We start from the raw sequence: 16210 nt of genomic DNA on the forward strand, positions 1-16210 counted from the left end.
AATGTTGGTCTACAAAGAGCAACGTGCATTTTTGCCCAGTGATACATCTCCATTATCTAGGAAAAGCCTACAAAAAGCTTACCTGCTTTATGTGTGGATTCATGGCCATTTCAGTAACATTCTTCTTAGTCTCACAGAAGATAATAGCTCTCCCTTCAGATCCACTGTAGACCTGAAGGACATCTCCAATAACTGCTGGTCTCTGGGACCAGTGGCACTGGATAGCCAAATGCTTCAAGAAAAGGCAAAATATGTATTTTATCAAAAGTCATCTTTTAAAGAACCTGAGGATGCAAGCTCAGCTGGCAGTGTGTGTGGCTAGCATAGATTTAGTCCTGAGTCAGATCCCAGCTCTGCATAACCCAGGACTGGTGACACACATCTGGCCAATAATCTCAAGGCTAGCACAGTCTATGAGTGAAACTCAGTCCCAAACAGACAGAAGGGTTAGGGGTGTAACTGGATGGTAGACCACTTCATTAACATGCACAAGCTCTGGGGCCAATCCCTAGAGGCTGGAGAAAATGAAAATAAGTATTGTTTATATTTACCCAAGGAACAAAGTATCATGTTGTATGTATTTACAATTATATGAATATCCATAACAGTTCTAGTGACAAAGATTAGCTGTTGCCAGGGACAACTAGGAGAAGGCAGAATGGGGAATGATTCACTAAGTTCCAAGAGCTGCCTTTTGGGACAAGGAGACAGAATTGTGCTTATGGATCCTAAATATAATACTAAATGATACTGAATTATACATAAGACTGGGCCCTGAAGTCAATCTCAGCACCAAAAACTAAAATAAAATAAACTCGAGATGGACATGTATGTAATACAGTAAATACAGCATTAAGCTAGGTGTAGCCCAGTTTTTGGCTGCTATCTGGCCTTTAGGAGACTGAGACTGTTGAGCTCATCCCAGGGTACATAGCCAGATCCAACCTTAAAAGAAGATTGGAGGGCGGGACAGGGGAGGGGCTGCAATTCAAGTGGAAGCAGAAAGATCGGTTCAAGGCAATCTTTCTTTTTTTTTTTCTTTTTTTTTTTTTTTTTCGGAGCTGGGGACCGAACCCACTGAGCCAAATCCCCAACCCCTCAAGGCAATCTTTAACTACATCTAAGTTCCAGTCCCAGTTTCAAACAAACAAACAAACAAACAAACAATGAAAATAAAGTATTAACAGGATCTACATGCTAGGTCCATACACATTTAAGTATACTCACTATAAAACTCAACCTGTCTGAATGCTTACCAACCTCACAAATAAAATGTAGAGGTTAAACTGCACTCTCCTTTGTCACTCAGCTTATCCTCCATTTATGTACTGTATATGTTTGCACATGAGCACAAGCCACAGCGTATATGGAGAGAACAAGACAGAAACTTGTGAAGTCAGTTCTCTCTCTACCATGCAGGTCCCAGGAATCAAATCCAGGTCATCATCAGGTTGGCTGCAAGCACCACTTTTACCCACTGGACCAGCTCACTGGTCCTGTTATATGGGTATATATAATTTTATTTATTTGTAAGATTTATCTACTTTTATTTTATGCATGTGGATGTTTTGCCTGTCTATATGTCTGCACACCAAATGCACACAGTACAAAAGAACTCTAAGTGATCTCTCCAGTCCTCTCTCCCTGCTTTTGTTTTTGTTAGGGCTATTGTCCTACTAAGTAGCCCAGGATGTCCTGGAACTGGCTACTCAAATCTGTCTACCTATGCCTCCCCCAGCCCCCTGCCTCTCATCACCAATAATCGAATTAAAGGTATATACCACCAAGCCTGGCATTAAATATATATAAATGTGATATGGCAGTTATAGACTACCTGCAAGCAAATTAAAAAAGGATAAAGACTAAGATTTGTTTATAACAAAATCTTGTTCTTCCTCTACTTCAAAAAAAAAAGAAAGAAAGAAAGAAAGAAAAAGAACAGAGAAAGACAATCTGAATCAGACCAAACCCGCCATTTAACCAACAAGTGAAGTAACATGGCAGGGACACACTTAAGACTTTAAGATAAATCACCATTTTTTTTTTTAAACAAAAAGTACAAAGCGGGGAGGGGAAGCACACCAACAGTTCAAAATCAAGAAGTAAGGTAGTAGGATGACAAGTCATGGAGCAGCCTAGGCTACACATCAAGACACTGACCTAAAAACAAACAGCTGGGCTGGAAGTGGTGGCATACTCTTTTACTTGGTCTACAAACCAAGTTCCAGGACAGCCAGGACTACACAGAGAAATCCTATCTTGAAAAACCAAACCAACAACAAACAGCTGGGTGTGGTGGTACACACCTTCAAAACCAGCACTAGGGAGGCAGAGGCAGGCAACCTGATTCAAAGCCAGCCTGGTCTACAAAGGAGGTTCCAGACCAGACCAAGGCTAAGGTGAGATGCTTTCTCAAAAACAAAACAGGGCTGTGGAGATATCTCAGTAGTTAAAAAAGCGTATTGTTCTACCAGAGGACCCTTGGTTTAGTTCCCATCTAGCTCCAAGTCTAGAAGATTTAAGCCTTAGAAGCAAGCAAAAATTTATACAAATAAAAGGTCAAACTCAGTGTTGTTGCAAGCATGCCTGTTATCTCAAGATGTAGGAGGTGAACTCAGGGTTGGGTAAGAGGATGTGACTTAGTTGGGAGAGTGCTTATCTAGTGTGCATGAAGCCCTGGGTTCAATTCCCAGTGCTATAGACAACTAGTGTAGCAGCACTGGCCTATAATCCCAACACTTGGGAGATAAAGGCAGCAGGATCAGGAGTTAAAGGTCACCTTCTGTTAGCAAATGAGTTTGCAGCTAGCCTTAGCTGTGTGATAATGTAAAGATGGTTAGTAATACTTGAGATGCAGGAGTGAAAAATATGAGGGGGATAAAACTGGTTAAAGCCTAGAAAATAGTTTATGTGTTATGCCATTCAATCTCTGAATATGTTTGCAAATGTCTTAAATTATTCTTCACTGGTACATTTTACATTCTCATTGTAAAACCACTAACATTACAAGATACACAAACCTTCCGCTGACTATCTAGCACTGCACTGCCCCCATTTCAAGAAATAATCATGTTGGTATACATATGATTCTATATGCAGCATTCTCTAATTCGTTGTTTGCGGTGCTGGAACTGAACCCATCTGACTTGGTTTATCACTTAGATCAATTACTGCCCCGTACTCTGGGTTATCTACTGTTCTAGCCATCTGTTTGCCTATCGATGGACAAAGTGATGCAGCATATACCTTATCGTCACAAGAACTGCACACAGCACCTCTAATTCTTTCTTATACACATTCTCCATTTTCATCTCATGACGTCACATTATCAAGCTTTCTCTCAGGGTTCTTCTGACATCTGTTTAGAAAAGCCTTCCCTGGCAACTGTCTCAGGGAAGCCCACACCCATCCTCCAGTATGTCCTACTTTCTTCTTTTGTTTGTTTGTTTTTTTTTTTTTCCGGAGCTGGGTACTGAACCCAGGGCCTTGTGCTTGCTAGGCAAGCGCTCTACCACTGAGCTAAATCCCTAACCCTCCTACTTTCTTCTTGAGCACCTCCTTCCTTCTCCTGCTAAATTGTAGCTAACTAAAGCTAACTAACTCAATACTACTCAAAGGTTTGTTTTAATTACACTGTGTGTGTGTGTGTGTGTGTGTGTGTGTGTGTGTGTGTGTGTGTGTGTTTGCTTGCATACCACAGTGTATGTGTGGTGGTCAGGACAATTTGCAGAAGTCAGTTCTGTCTTTTCATTATATAGGTCTTGACTCAGGTCATCAGGCTTGGTCCTTTATCCACTCTTTACCCACTGAATCATCTCACGGATTCCAGTAATAAATACTCTTTTTCCATTAATAAGAACAGCCTTCTGTTGCATTATTTTCTTCCTTCTCTCCTTTTTTATGTATTACTGTTTTTCAGACAACTCTTCAGACTTGTCACACTGTAATTCAGGCTAACTTGTACCTCACTACATAGCCTCTGCTGACTTCAACTTAATGGGATCCTCCTGGTTCAGCCTCCTGGGTATACACCATCATACCTGGCCTCTAGAGCAATAAACACTGCTGGAATGTTTCCACAGCAGCTTTTTCATCAGGCCTTCCTTGTTACACATTCACGACACTCCTATTCATTCTACCTGTTTCTCAGTTTCAAACTATACAGAACCTTTTTTTTCCCCTTTGAGAGTTGGGAATTGAACCTACAGCCTCATAAATGCTAAGCAAGTGCAGACCATTAAGGCACGGTCTGCGGCAGTACAGTATCTCTTACTAAGGCAGGAAAAGAGGTAAGGCTTGAAGAGGTACCTCAAACTTGAGTTTAGCTTCATCAAATTTCAAAAGTAAACACCAATTAAAAAGCTAAAATCTACATGCTGGCAAAGCTACTTACTTCCACAGTGGTTGCAGCTTTTTGAGTCATTTTTCCAACAAGGTCAACCTGTTCATATCTGGATTTCATGTATTTTTTTGCAACTTTGTATACCCACTGTGGGCAAGTTGCAGAAAAAAGTAAGGTCTGAGGATTGTCTTCTGAATCTTAAACAAACAAAAAGAATTCAAATGTTTTCTTAATGTCCCATGATGCAGCCAGCTTTTAAAAATCACCCCAAGCTTCAAAACAAAACAAAAAAAATGAAAAATTATAAACTTGGGGCAAGTTTTTAACATACAAATTTCAATGCAGCTATTAAATGTCCAACAAAAAGAAAACTGAACAAGGAAGAAAAGTAAGAACTTAAAGAACAGTAATGCAAGAAATGGCTAAGATGAGTTAGTAAATCTACGTGGAAGATTACAGAATCATCAAAACAAGATTCAGAATATGCGCTATACTTTCTTTTTTAAAGAAAGGAATCCAAATAACTTTAATTTTGTTAGAATACCAGGAGACAAGGTGAAAATTTATGAAATGAATTCACAAGCTTTCCAAAAAAAAAAAAAAAAAAAAGGCAGCTGCTAATGCGCTTATTCAGCCAGGACATACCAGATTTATAGGATTCATGAATAATATCTTCAACTTGTTCAGCAAAACCTAAATCTAACATTTGATCTACTTCATCAAGTACAACATGGCGAAGCTTTGAAAGATCCAAACGGCCGCTTTGCAGATGGTCTTTGATACGTCCTGGGGTCCCAACAAGGATGTCAATACCATTCCGAATTTGATTAACTGTAAGGAAAGAAACACCAGGAATACGTTAAGAGCAAATGTATGCTTTTACATTATTTCTTTAGATTTTAAAATTAGTTCAACTTTGGACTATTGTATATATTTACTCACTCTGGCTTTGATATGATGTTCCACCATAAAAACACGCCACATTGAGTTTTCTAGTTATATCTTTGAAATCTTTGGCTACTTGATTTGCCAATTCCCTTGTTGGAGCCAAAACGAGTACCTGAGCAAGAAGTTTAAAAAGAAAGACACATCTTTTCTAAAGACTGACATAACCAACCTGAAGGGACATTTCTGTAGTGGCCGCATTTACCACAAGAACCTCACCACTAACTTCATAAGCTCTTAAAGACAGAGCTGGGGGCACTGCTAATGACAAAACAATCATCTAGCATGCAGAAACTGTGTTTTATCCCTAGCCCTAGGGTTTCGGGGGCAGAGAAAACAAATAAAAACAACAAGAAAGGTTTATATTTACTACATTTTATCCAAAGACACTTTTCTGGGTTGGAGATAGTTCAGTTAGCATGCATGGTAATGTATTCTTACAATCCTAGCATTTGGGAGGTGGAGGCAAAAGGACTGTCTTCAAATATATAGTGAAGTCAAGTCCTGCCTGGGCTAACATGAGACCTATCTCAAAAAACAAAATATGAAAGAGAGAGCACTTAATGAGGGTCCCAAGCCTCTTAAGATGATTTGTTTCCTTTGTTTCTCTCTATATCCCCTTCTTTCTATATTACTCCCCTAAAATAGTGAGAGAGAGAGAGAGAGAGAGAGAGAGAGAGAGAGAGAATATGAATGGGCACATTATCTTCTGACTGTCTAGCTCCGCTACTCAAATGTAAGGTCCATGAATACATAAGTTTCTGACGGGCACGTCACCATATTCCCTGGTGCAGTGAGCAAGTACAGAACAAGCATGCAAAACACATCTGTCAGAGTAAAGACAGTTCACACACTGAGTGCTTATGCACTTTATGAAGTAGTAAATTTGACCAGTGAATTAGTGAATTTTCTCTTGAAAAACAGATGAGGTGGCATTAGTATCCCAATTTCATCACAGACATGGAACTTGAGTCACAGTGAGGCTGTAAGCCTTGCCTAAGAACCAATAGCTAGAATTGGTGGAGCCATGATCTCAGAAACACCTTCTAACAGACTAAGGCAGGTGCAGCTATCTCCCATCTGCATTACCTGCAATTGTGTAAAGACTACTGCATTACCTGCAAATTTCAACCAAGAAAAACGATTTATCCCATAAGCCAACACAGCCCACCTGATGTGGGATAGTGGATCCCAAGCCAGTCTGATGTCACCCTGCTCACACACATGTGAATCTGCTCTCATAGAGTAACATGAGGAATATTTAAAAGCACAAACATACCTGTTCAAGTCATTATGATGACTTTTCTTCTTCACTGTTATAAACCTTAAAGTGCACACAGGTTCTAAAAATGTCAAATTTTAGACTAGAATTTTACTAGTTCCCTCTGTTGATTTTTACTATTAATAAGTTAAAACATATTTCTAGTACCTAATAACAGGATATCACTGATGTAATATAGTCAACCTGTGAAATAATACTAAATATTTACTGAATCGCCAAGTGAATACCTCATTAGAAAATTCATTATTAAAAAGCAAAGGTCAAGGATGAGGAGAAAAGTTACCAAATATACTAAATATAAATACTTCTATAAAGTAAAATGACTTCATAATACAAAGTTATGGAAGACATCTAAACATCCAGAGATACTAAATTTGTGCTTATTAACTAATCTTCTTTAGCTTTGCTTAAAATTTTCCTATCTGAAGAACAATCAAAATTTGACCTTATGAAAAAGGAGCAATGACTGTGTAAGGGAAAGGATATAGCTGACTTTGAGCCTAGTTTAATCCTTTCAGAGTCTGGCATACAGCTCAGTGGGAAAGCATGAGCTCAGCATGCAAAAGGTCCTGGGTTGGATCCCAGCACCAAAAAAACAAAAAAACAAAAAAAAAAAAAAAAAAAAAAAAACCAAACCCAAAAAAAAATCAAAAACCAAACCCAAAAGATTACTAAAGATTACTATTGTTCCTGTCCCTCTTCAATGATTTTAGGAGCTTTTACTCCCTTAATAACCGTTACCTTTGGTGAGCGGCTTTTTTTAATTGTTTCTTGATTTCTTTGGAGCCTTTCAATCAAGGGTATGGCAAAAGAGAATGTCTTTCCTGTTCCTGTCCGGGCTTGAGCAATTAAGTCTTTTCCTTCATAGACAGGGCCAAAGGTTTTAACTTGAATAGGAAAGAGATATGTTACCCCTCGACCTGTAAAATGAGATTTCATTACAATTTGTGACTAGCATTAGGAGAAAATAAATTCATTTGAAAATGACAGTCCTTATTCCTCCATGACTGCCTATGGCCACACTACTTAGTAACATTTACAGTTATTCCTACCCCAAACAGGAATTAGAATGAAACTGGTCTAATTTGACAAACACATGTAATTCTTTTAGTTAAAACAAATCAGAACAAAGAAAAGAATGATGTAGAAATAACTGCAATTAAAAAGAGGGACTATTTATCTTTGTACTCTCCTTTTTGTCAGAAAAGGCACCAAAGTCGTATAAAATCAGAAGCACATTTTTCATGAAACTTACAGTACCTTTCAGAAGCTTTATGGTCTCCTCAGAAATGGAGAAATTAGAGAAGGCTCCTTCCTTTTGCTCACGTGTTAGAGTCTGTCAAAATGAAACCAAAATTCTAAATACTATAGTTCACATTACTTTTTAATCATTTTGAGGGGCAAAGAGAAGGCTTCTCAGTCTGTGTCTCGTATAGCCTGGGCTACTCTCAAACACACTATGCAGCAAAGGATGGTCCTCAATTCTGATTGCCTACACCTCTGGACTACTGTGATCTCAGCTGTACCCGACTAAGTATTTCTATAAGTAGCAAACTTAATTTTTTTATGTGTACACACACACACACACACACACACACACACACACACACACACACCCCTCTCACTCACTCACGGCTGTTCTGGAATTTGCCAGGGTTGCCTCAAACTCTATAGAGATCACATGCCTCTGCTTCCCAAGTATCAGAATTAAAAACATACACCACCATGCCCAATCCCATAAAATAGCTTCAAAATAGATATTCATCCTTTAGTGTCTTTGAGGCCAGAAAGGGCATCAGGTCTCCTAGACTCACAGAACTTGAGTAGTAGGCAGTTGTGAGCTGACCAGTGTGGGTGCTGAAAACTGAACATGGGTCCTCTAGGAGCAGCATGTACTCTTGACCACAAAGCCATTTTTCTACTCTCCCAAACTCACCTCAACCCCAAGGCAGGGTTTCACTCTGTAGACCAGGCTGACCTTGAACTCACAGATCCACCTGCATCTACCTCCTGGGTACTGAAATTATGCCACCACATCTGGCTAGTCCCACCCCCCTTTTTTCCTTTTTGATTTTTTGATGGAATCTGCTAGATGTCTCTATGATCTTATTCAAATGATCTTGCAAAACCAGGAAAAGCTATTTCCACTATTGATGCATATCATATTACTGGTCGTGTGTGTGTGTGTGTGTGTGCACAGACACATGTTTGTATAATTTTAATTCTGTTTTGTTTTTGTTCTTTGAGACAAGATCTCTCTACATAGCCCTGGCTGGTGTAGAACTCACTTGAGGACCAGGCTGGCTTCAAACTCAGAGATCCATCTGCCTCTGCCTTTCCATTGCAGAGATTAAAGGCATACGCTACCAACCTGGCTATAATTTGAATTTTTGGAACCTTCAGTTATTCCCTATTTGTACAAGAGTAATGGACTAAATTTAAATACATAAGTTCTTAAAATAAAATTGTCCTCAAGTTTCAATTTGAAAATAACCACCAAAAAAACAAAAAAAAACAAGAAAAAAAAAAAAAACAAAAAAACCCCACCACCACCACCACAAAAAAAAAAAAAAAAAAAAAAACCTACATGATTATGACTATAGAAACTAGTAAGTTATGCTCTAAGTAATAAAACTGGGGTCTAGGGTCCTTTTAAGGCATTCATAGAGTACACATACAGGTAGGCCAGACACTCACACATGTAAAAATTTTTAAAAAATTTGCTAGTGGCACATACCTTTAATCTTAGCACTTGGGAGGCAGAGGCAGGTGGATCTCTTTGAATTTGAGGCTAATCCCGGGTCTGCAAAATGAGTGCCAAGACTGTTCCACTAAGAAACCCTGTCCCTAAAAATAAAAATTTTAAAAAAGGTCCTTTTAAAAATTGGAAAAATATTACATAAATTGTTTTATAATTTCACTTAGCAAAATACACTATCTTTCTAACATTCCTGTGTACTCTTGGAATAGCTGTGTTCTACTGCATAGACAGCATATTTAACTAAGAGCTCATTATTAGAATGTAGGGTATTTAGACTTTTTGCTATGATCATTATTATACTTAATTTATGTAGCTTTGTACAAGCATAATCATACCCTTAGCATAAATTACTAAAAGCAAAAATTTCTGAAATCTAGTATGATCAGAGCAAAATAACCAAGGCTTGAAATACAGCTAAGCACTTAACAAATTCTGCTCTGGAGAGGACCTCAGTTTAGTTTGAAGCTCCATGCTAGGTGGCTCACAATACCTTTAACTACAGGTATTGCTCTGAAGACCCTCTTCTGGCTTCCCTGGACACCAACACCCATGTGGCATGCATATGCATACACACATACACATACACAAATAAACAGTTTAGTCTTAATACACTGCCTTAGGCAAATTTCAAGAAACCCAGGAACAAAACATTTTCTACTAGCAAAACAGATTTGTAGGCCCTTACTAAATTCAATTAACATTTGTGCTTCTTGGCAAATAAATTTACAAGTAGAAAAACATAGGACATCAATACAAAGAGTCTTTCTACAATCATCCATGGTTCTCACTGACCTGATTATCCCAGGGTTTGATCCCTAATGTGGACTTAAATTACTAGCTATTATCAGATCTGAAGATTATACGGTTTTATCAAAGAAAGAATCCAGGCACAATAGTGCCTGCCTTTAATACTCAGGAAAGCATAGGCTGAGTTCCCAGAATCCATGTGGCAGGTCAGAACCATCTGTAACTCTAGTTCCAGGAGTTCTTACACCCTTTTCTGGCCTCAATACACATCAAAAATGCACATATCTATATACAAAGAAAACATTCATACACTTAAGAGGGAAAAAAAGTTGTTTTAAAAAGAAAGTATTCTGGGCTGGAGAGATGGCTCAATGGTTAAGAGCATTGACTGCTCTTCCAGAGGTCCTGAGTTCAATTCCCAGCAACCACATGGTGGCTCACAACCATCTGTAATGGGATCCGATGCCCTCTTCTGGTGTATCTGAAGACAGCGACAGTGTGCTCATATACATAAAATAAATAAATCTTAAAAAAAAGAGGAAAGTATTCTAAAAGATACAGCAGATATAAGCCCAGCACAACTGGGCAAGGTGGCACTTGGTCTCAAGAAATAAAAACAAGGGGTTGGGGATTTGGCTCAGTGGCAGAGCGCTTGCCTAGGAAGCACAAGGCCCTGGGTTCGGTCCCCAGCTCCGGAAAAAAAAAAAAAAAAAAAAAAAAAACCTCTCCACGGTGATATGAACCTGTAACCTGAGCACTGGGAAAACAGTGATAAGAGGGTAAAGACTAGGGCTGGAGAGATGGCTCAGTGGTTAAGAGCACTGACTGCTCATCCAGAGGTCCTGAGTCCAATTCCCAGCAACCACATGGTGGCTCACAACCATCTGTAATGGAACTTGATGCCCTCTTCTGGTGTCTGAAGACAATGACAATGTACCATGTACTTACATAAAACAAATAAATAAATCTTAAAAAAAAGGGGGGGGGAGCAAAGACTCAGCTCTCTGGGAAGTCTGAGACTAGCCTGGGCTACTATAATGAGACCCCATCTCAAACAAATGAATAAACACAACTACAGTAGGTCTTGGAGTAGAGTCTACTTATATCCCAAAATTTAATATCCAGAGAAATTCTATCTCAAGAAAGATAAAACAAAAGAGCTGGGGTGGTAGCAAGTTGGTTCAGTGAAAGGTAGCTGCTGCCAAGCTTAATGTGAGTCACTACATGGCAGAAGGGAAAACGACTCCTGCAAATTATACTCTGACCTCTACACACAAAGACAATGTTTATTAAGAAAAAGACAGCATAATGAGAGAAACAAGGGCCAAAGGGAAAGGCTCAGGTTTCAGCCATACGGGTCCTATGGTTCAAATAAGAACACTAGCCACTAAGCAGAGACTAGCACACAATCAAATCCAATGAACTCACAGATCAAAGACACCACATGCAACACAGTATGCCACGTACCTCATCTGCTTTATCACTTGACTTGTGAGAGTTTTCTGAGGATGACACTCGTTTAGACCTTTTCTCATACTCATCCACATCTCCATTTGGCAGGTCTTTTCTTCTTGACTTATGAGATGGGGAAAATTCATCTGAAAATCTAAGTCCTTCTTTGGTGTCTCCATTTAGCTTCTCTCTCGTTTTAGCTTTTTTGGGCTTGGGAGCATCCAGGTCATCTGTAACACCATTTTCTCTTGTTTCTGTTCTCTCCTCTGATTCAGAATGGTGCCTTGACTTCCTTCTATCATTCTGTAGACAAAAAGAAACAGTGACAAGCTCTCCTTCTAAGATCCCAAAGAAGCTCAAATATGACTCCCCAACCAGCTAAGCTCAACCTACAGTTACACCCAACACTCTACCTGCAAGAAATCCAGACTGGTTAGTAATGCCGAAGTCTGCATCTTACCTGCTTCTATTTTTCAAGATTCAGTCTCTAGAACATTTCTAAGCCCATCTGAATATTTTTAGGACAGTAAATAGTTCCTCCTCAGGAAAAAAACAAAGCCTCAAAATTATAAATAAAAATACAAATTAAAACTTCTAACATCTCCAAAAGGGTAAAAAATGTATTGAGTACCTACCCATTATTGTGTAATGTTTTCGTCTTATCTTGTTTTAATCTTCATAACAACCCTATCAGGGAAGTACAGGTCCATAATCCCTTATCCGAAATTCCGAAATCCATAAAGCTCTGAAAACCGAAAGTGTTTTTGTAACTTATATGGAGATAGAACCTTATCTGACCTGAATTCACTTGATGGCAAATTTAACTACAACCAATGTGAAGCAACTTACTGTCTTTACTCATCCCGTTTAGTACGACCATCCATGTTACACTGAAGCTGCAGGTCCCCACCCTTCTAGCGCTTTCCAGCCTATGAGATTTAAATGCATCTAGCTCCAATGATTTTGGATAAGGGATGGTGAACCTGTATTATCTTTGCCATTTTAAGATGAAGAAACAGAATTGGTTCTAAAGGCTACTCTGCAGGTGGAAGTGGAAGGGATGGAATGCAGCCCTGTCTGACCTGAAAGTCTATGTGCTTTTCACAACACGTGTCTTCCTTGAATTATTTGTTCTGTTTCGAGACAAGGGCTCATGTAGCGCAGAATGGCCTGAAACACCTGATCTGCCTGCCTCCACCTCCAAGTGCATGAATACTAGTTAGTAGACATAGCTCTCCTTGAAAACAACTGATAGCTCAAGAAAAATCAAAAGTCATTCACGCAAACCAATTGTTATACTTCCATGAAGGACTATAGCACTGAAAATAAGCTGTGTTTAACACAACAACAAAAAGTCACACACCAATGCACTACTCCATAACTTCAATTCTAAAATGCAAAAATAAGATTATAAAGATGGCCCAGCAGTTAAGAGCATTGTCTTCTCTTTCAAAGTACTCAGGTTCAAACCCAGCACCCACATGGTAGCTCTAGGGGATATGAGAGCTTCTTGTGGTCTCAGAGGACATGGTACACACACACACACTCACTCACACATACTCTCTCTCTCTTTCTTTCTTTCTCTCTCTCTCTCTCTCTCTCTCTCTCTCTCTCTCTCTCTCTCACACACACACACACACTCACTCACACACACAGGCAAAATACCCATACACACGAAAAGTTTTCGTTTTTAAAATACCAAACTGGAGACAAGTTGGTTTTTTATTTAGACCACAAAAAATGATTTGAAAACTTGGTCCTTTAGAATCACTTGGTCAAATAAATCACTTGCCTCAGGGCTATCTAGTAAATTAGACAGCAGTACTTCATTTCACTAAAAACTATAAGCACCAAAGTTCCAAGTTTCACAATGCTGGAACAATTTTTGAAGTTCTTTAGCATAAATTTTTCACTCATAAATAGTATGGAATATGTAAAAAGTCTTTTAAAATATACATCATTTGATCTTTACTTAACTGCACTAGTCCACAGCTCCCTAAAGTAGAATAAGTCCTAAAGAAAAACAGGATTATAGAGTCATCCATGCACTTTGGATTGCTTCAGGGCCCTGCACTTTAGGGAGATGATAGAGCAAGTCAATGTCACACCTCTGTGTGCAAACCCTGTGTCATCCTAGAGTGCTAAGAGCTAACATTACTCCCTACTGGAGCTCAAACCTGACAGCCTCCTGTTTCCTGAGCTCTGTTCCGCCTATCTCTTAGCTCTCAACCTTATTGAGTATATTCTTCTCACCCTTATGTAGAAGCTCAAGACTGTGTCAACACACACTTCTGGACTCTCATTTTCATGCTTTCTCTAAGAACCTGAATTCCCTATCTCAACATAGCCACTCTAGAATTATTTTCATCTCAATGCCAGCGTTAGCCTAATATTCTATTTCTGCTATTTGGTTTTCCATTCCATTTCCAAATGTCTATTTCTCTGTCATGAAGAGCAATTAACAAGTATAATATTTCTGGAGAATTTACAATATGAAAGCTTCCATCATGTAAGAACATAGTGAAATGTAGGGATACACAAAGATACGAATCTTTGGAAACTATTTCAGGACATATAAAGAAGAGTTAACTTTACAAGGAGCACATAAAAATACCAATCACAAAGATAACAGTGGGACAAGCCCTCAAAGGCAAATGAGATTACTGTACACTGGTCTGGTTAGAAAAAAATCATTACTTAGACCTTGTCAGAAGCAGGATTTAAGTTGAAAGGAAAACTGAGTTTCTAAAGATGAACTAAAATTAAAGTAACTGCTAGGAGATTACAGTTATAATCTACCCTAGAAGCCTACAGTAGTAAAATTCAAGGGCTTGAATTCAAAGGGGCAAAGAGCTTCAGCTTGGGAAGATGAAAAGGTTCTTAGAGTTCATGGTGGCCATGACAGCACAATCCTATCACATTTAACGACACTTTAAGTTATACACTTAAAAATGGTATTAAAAAAAACAAACGTTAGGCTATAGTGGAGTTTAAACCCCAGCACTGAAAATCAGAACTCTCAAAAAGTAAATTCCAAATTTAGTACATTCTACAAAACCAGAAAAAAGAGTTAGGAATAGAGTCCAACGCTGGGCATTTGTCAGGCATGCCAGTGGCCCCCACTTCATGGGAAGGTGGCAAGAAAGGGAAGGAAGGGACATAGGTGGTAAATTTAAAATTTACCTTGGTGGTAAGTCCTAGGGGTGTTCCCTCATCTCTAGCGCTCTACAGAGTAAACCTTTTATGAAATGTCATCTTTCCCACAGTCATTTTCATCCTCCTCAGCTCTTTTTTTCCTCCAGGTCAAATGTCTCCAGTAAAAATTTTACCTGTGCATTTTTCTTAGCACCTTAAGATCCTCTATTTTTCTGGGCTTTTTGTTTTTTTCTTCCTTTTTTTATTTTTCAGACGGAGGTGGGGATAGAGCCTCTAAAAATTCCTCTACAGGCTCCTGGTGGGCAGGGACCATTTTGCATACTTAATTAGTTTAAGCTCCTTGGAACTCAGCAAAGAGTCTGGCACAATTAGCCTCAATAAATACCTGTGGATTGAAAATACTGACAGTAAGGGCTATTCATAATACAACCCCCAAGAACTCCATCACAGCCAAACCCTGGTAAGCCTGGCTGTGTGACACTATTCCTTAAGCCTCTATTACCCAATCATGGAGGTTTGTAACCCTAGGATAGCCTTTCCCGAGACTGCTGCAGACACGACACCGCGACAGAGAAGCAACACATAGGCAAAGCCATCATCTTTCTGTCAACTCTTCGAAGGCCCTGGAAAACCAAATGAAGGGACTCGCCGCCGAAGAAAGGGAAAATGAGCAGATTCCACGGCGATGGGAGCTCAAGTCTGCCCATCTCTTGGGAGAGATCCAGGCGCAAAGGCCGACGTCCGGCTGAAGTGCCACGGAAGCCGGGCCGAAGCCTAGGTCTGTTCTCCTCCAGGTCCGGGAGTGTGGCGATGGGGATGGTCCCTGGGACCTCGGAGGGCCGAGCACGGCGAGGGGAAGCTGTCCCTCGGAAGCTCGCGCCCGGTCCTGACAGGTCGTCCCCTTCAGAGACCGCTCCCCTCCCCGCCCAGGCCAGCGCAGCCCGAGGGAGGCGCGGCCCAGCCGCAGCGCACCTTTTGCCGCTCCTTCCTCTGGCTCTCGGACTCTTCCAAGGGTGCCTCGAGCTCCATGATGTCTCCCCAGAGGAGTTTCCCGGGCATTACTGGCCGCCGCCACCTCCCGCCGGGTGCGGTGGCCACGACCACCTACGGCCACCGATAGCGTGAAAGGAAGCGGGGGCTGGGCGGCCGCCGGCCAGGACCGTGCGTCACTTCCGGGCCACGCACCTCACGGCGGGAGCAAAGCAGCCCGAACTCTCCGGGAGGAAACTCTCCTAGAAAGTCGCAGCCTCCCTCGGCCAATGAAAACGTGACTGGCTCCGATGGGCCCGCCCGTGCTCTGAAATGACAGGCTTCCCCGATGCACGGGCCAATCTCCAGGAAGGACGCTCGCGTCCCGGCGCAGCACGAAGAATTCCAAGTGCCTCCCTCCCCCACTCGGAACACCTCCTTTCCCAGCATGCCCTGCAGCTCTCGAGCAGCCCCCTCACAGGCGGCGGGGAAAGAGGGGCTGACGCGCGACGCAGCGGCTCGTGGGCAAGCACGAGCTGAGGCCGGCGGGAGCGCC

The 16210-nt window shown here is 40.6% G+C and overlaps 1 protein-coding gene across 1 annotated transcript in view; it reads right to left on the reverse strand.

Moving 5' to 3' along the window:
* Window positions 1–15848, reverse strand: part of Ddx50 (DExD-box helicase 50) — a 29299-nt gene extending 13451 nt beyond the window's left edge. The window contains exons 1-8 of the mRNA NM_001013198.2: window positions 15658–15848; window positions 11545–11832; window positions 7830–7905; window positions 7311–7489; window positions 5285–5402; window positions 4988–5173; window positions 4394–4539; window positions 83–232 (exon numbers count right to left, since the gene is read on the reverse strand). Of these exons, the coding sequence (NP_001013216.2) occupies window positions 83–232; window positions 4394–4539; window positions 4988–5173; window positions 5285–5402; window positions 7311–7489; window positions 7830–7905; window positions 11545–11832; window positions 15658–15744 (1230 nt within the window). The 5' untranslated portion in view covers window positions 15745–15848. The remainder of the gene's footprint in view (window positions 1–82; window positions 233–4393; window positions 4540–4987; window positions 5174–5284; window positions 5403–7310; window positions 7490–7829; window positions 7906–11544; window positions 11833–15657) is intronic.
* Between the last annotated feature and the right edge of the window lie 362 nt (window positions 15849–16210).

This window comes from Rattus norvegicus, chromosome 20 (genome assembly GCF_036323735.1).
Source record: "Rattus norvegicus strain BN/NHsdMcwi chromosome 20, GRCr8, whole genome shotgun sequence".
Classification (NCBI taxonomy): Eukaryota; Metazoa; Chordata; class Mammalia; order Rodentia; family Muridae; genus Rattus; species Rattus norvegicus.